Source organism: Antrostomus carolinensis, unplaced genomic scaffold (genome assembly GCF_000700745.2).
Source record: "Antrostomus carolinensis isolate BGI_N321 unplaced genomic scaffold, ASM70074v2 scaffold38615, whole genome shotgun sequence".
In the NCBI taxonomy this organism is placed as follows: Eukaryota; Metazoa; Chordata; class Aves; order Caprimulgiformes; family Caprimulgidae; genus Antrostomus; species Antrostomus carolinensis.
In genome coordinates this window covers 1-1,582 of record NW_010319075.1, presented here as the reverse complement: position 1 = coordinate 1,582, position 1,582 = coordinate 1, and the positions used below count along the sequence as shown (strand labels likewise).

Genomic DNA, 1,582 nt, shown 5'->3' with positions numbered 1-1,582 from the left:
GGGTGAACCGCCACTCCACCGCCATTGGGCGCATCTGGCTCTCCGTCATCTTCATCTTCCGGATAATGGTACTGGTGGTGGCAGCTGAGAGTGTCTGGGGGGATGAAAAATCTGCCTTCACCTGCAACACCCAGCAGCCCGGCTGCAACAGCGTCTGCTATGACCACTTCTTCCCCATCTCCCATATCCGTCTGTGGGCCCTGCAGCTCATCCTTGTCACCACGCCAGCCCTCCTCGTGGCCATGCACGTGGCCTACCAGCAGCACCAGGAAAAGAAGCTGCTTGTGCTGACAGGGCATGGGGACCCCAAGCACATGGAGGAGGTGAAGAAGCACAAGATGCGCATAGCAGGTTCGCTGTGGTGGACGTATGTCTGCAGCGTGGTCTTCAGGCTGCTCTTCGAGGCCGTGTTCATGTACATCTTCTACATGCTCTACCCGGGCTACCAGATGGTGCGGCTGGTCAAGTGCGAGGCTTACCCTTGCCCCAACACCGTCGACTGCTTCATCTCCCGGCCCACTGAGAAGACCATCTTTACTGTCTTCATGCTGGTCACCTCCAGCATCTGCATCGTCCTCAACATGGCAGAGCTGGTCTACCTGGTGGTGAGGGCCTGTGCCCGCCGAGGCCAACACAACTCCAACCCCTCATCAGCAAAGGGCTCCTTCTATGGGCACAAGCTCTCCTCTGAGTACAAGCAGAACGAGATCAACCAGCTGCTGACGGAGCAGGATGGCTCCCTCAAGGACATGCTGCGTCGCAACCCCGGGCTGCAGGAGAAGGGCGACCGCTGCTCTGCCTGCTAGGGCCGGTGCTGCGGGGGTCCCAGCCCTTGCCCCTGCCCCACAGCTGCCCCACAGCTCTGTGCTGTCCCTGTCCCATGGACAGCATCCCTTAGGTGCCAGTCCGGGTCTCCTGGATGGCCAGGGGGGCATCTCAGGCCATTAAATCTCGGTTCTCAGGTGCTGCCTCCCTCCTTTCTGCTCTGGGCTGCTCTGCCTGCTAGGGCCGGTGCTGCGGGGGTCCCAGCCCTTGCCCCTGCCCCACAGCTGCCCCACAGCTCTGTGCTGTCCCTGTCCCATGGACAGCATCCCTTAGGTGCCAGTCCGGGTCTCCTGGATGGCCAGGGGGGCATCTCAGGCCATTAAATCTCGGTTCTCAGGTGCTGCCTCCCTCCTTTCTGCTCTGGGATGTGCCAGGGGCTGGGGTGCCAGTGTGGGGTGGCCACCCCTGCACCCTAACCCAGGTGGGTGCCCCTGGGGGGATGTGGGGGCTGCAGCTGTGGCCGCGTTGCCCTGGCAGCCAGAATGCAGGAGCAGTGACCCCTGGGTGGCATTGAGCAGCGTCCAAGGGCTCACGCTCCCCCAGCACCAGCCCCTGCAGCCCCAAATATATTTAGAAAAGTGCCCAGACCAAAAATAGAGGGAAAAAGTTTCCCCAGTGGCTGTTTCATCTGCCAGTTAAAATGAAAGCCAATGGGGCACACAGCTGCCTCATGCCCCTATAACCTCACACCCGCCGTCAGATGGACGGACAGAGCCGGACGGACCTGTCCGCACCTCGCTGAGGAGCCGGGGACCAA

General features: G+C 61.3%; 1 protein-coding gene across 1 annotated transcript; it reads left to right on the top strand.

Moving 5' to 3' along the window:
• Positions 1-920, top strand: GJB1 (gap junction protein beta 1). Its single transcript, XM_010169151.1, has one exon. The coding sequence runs from the start codon at positions 66-68 to the stop codon at positions 804-806; it is 741 nt and encodes a 246-aa protein (XP_010167453.1). The 5' UTR covers positions 1-65; the 3' UTR covers positions 807-920.
• Positions 921-1,582: the final 662 nt, after the last annotated feature.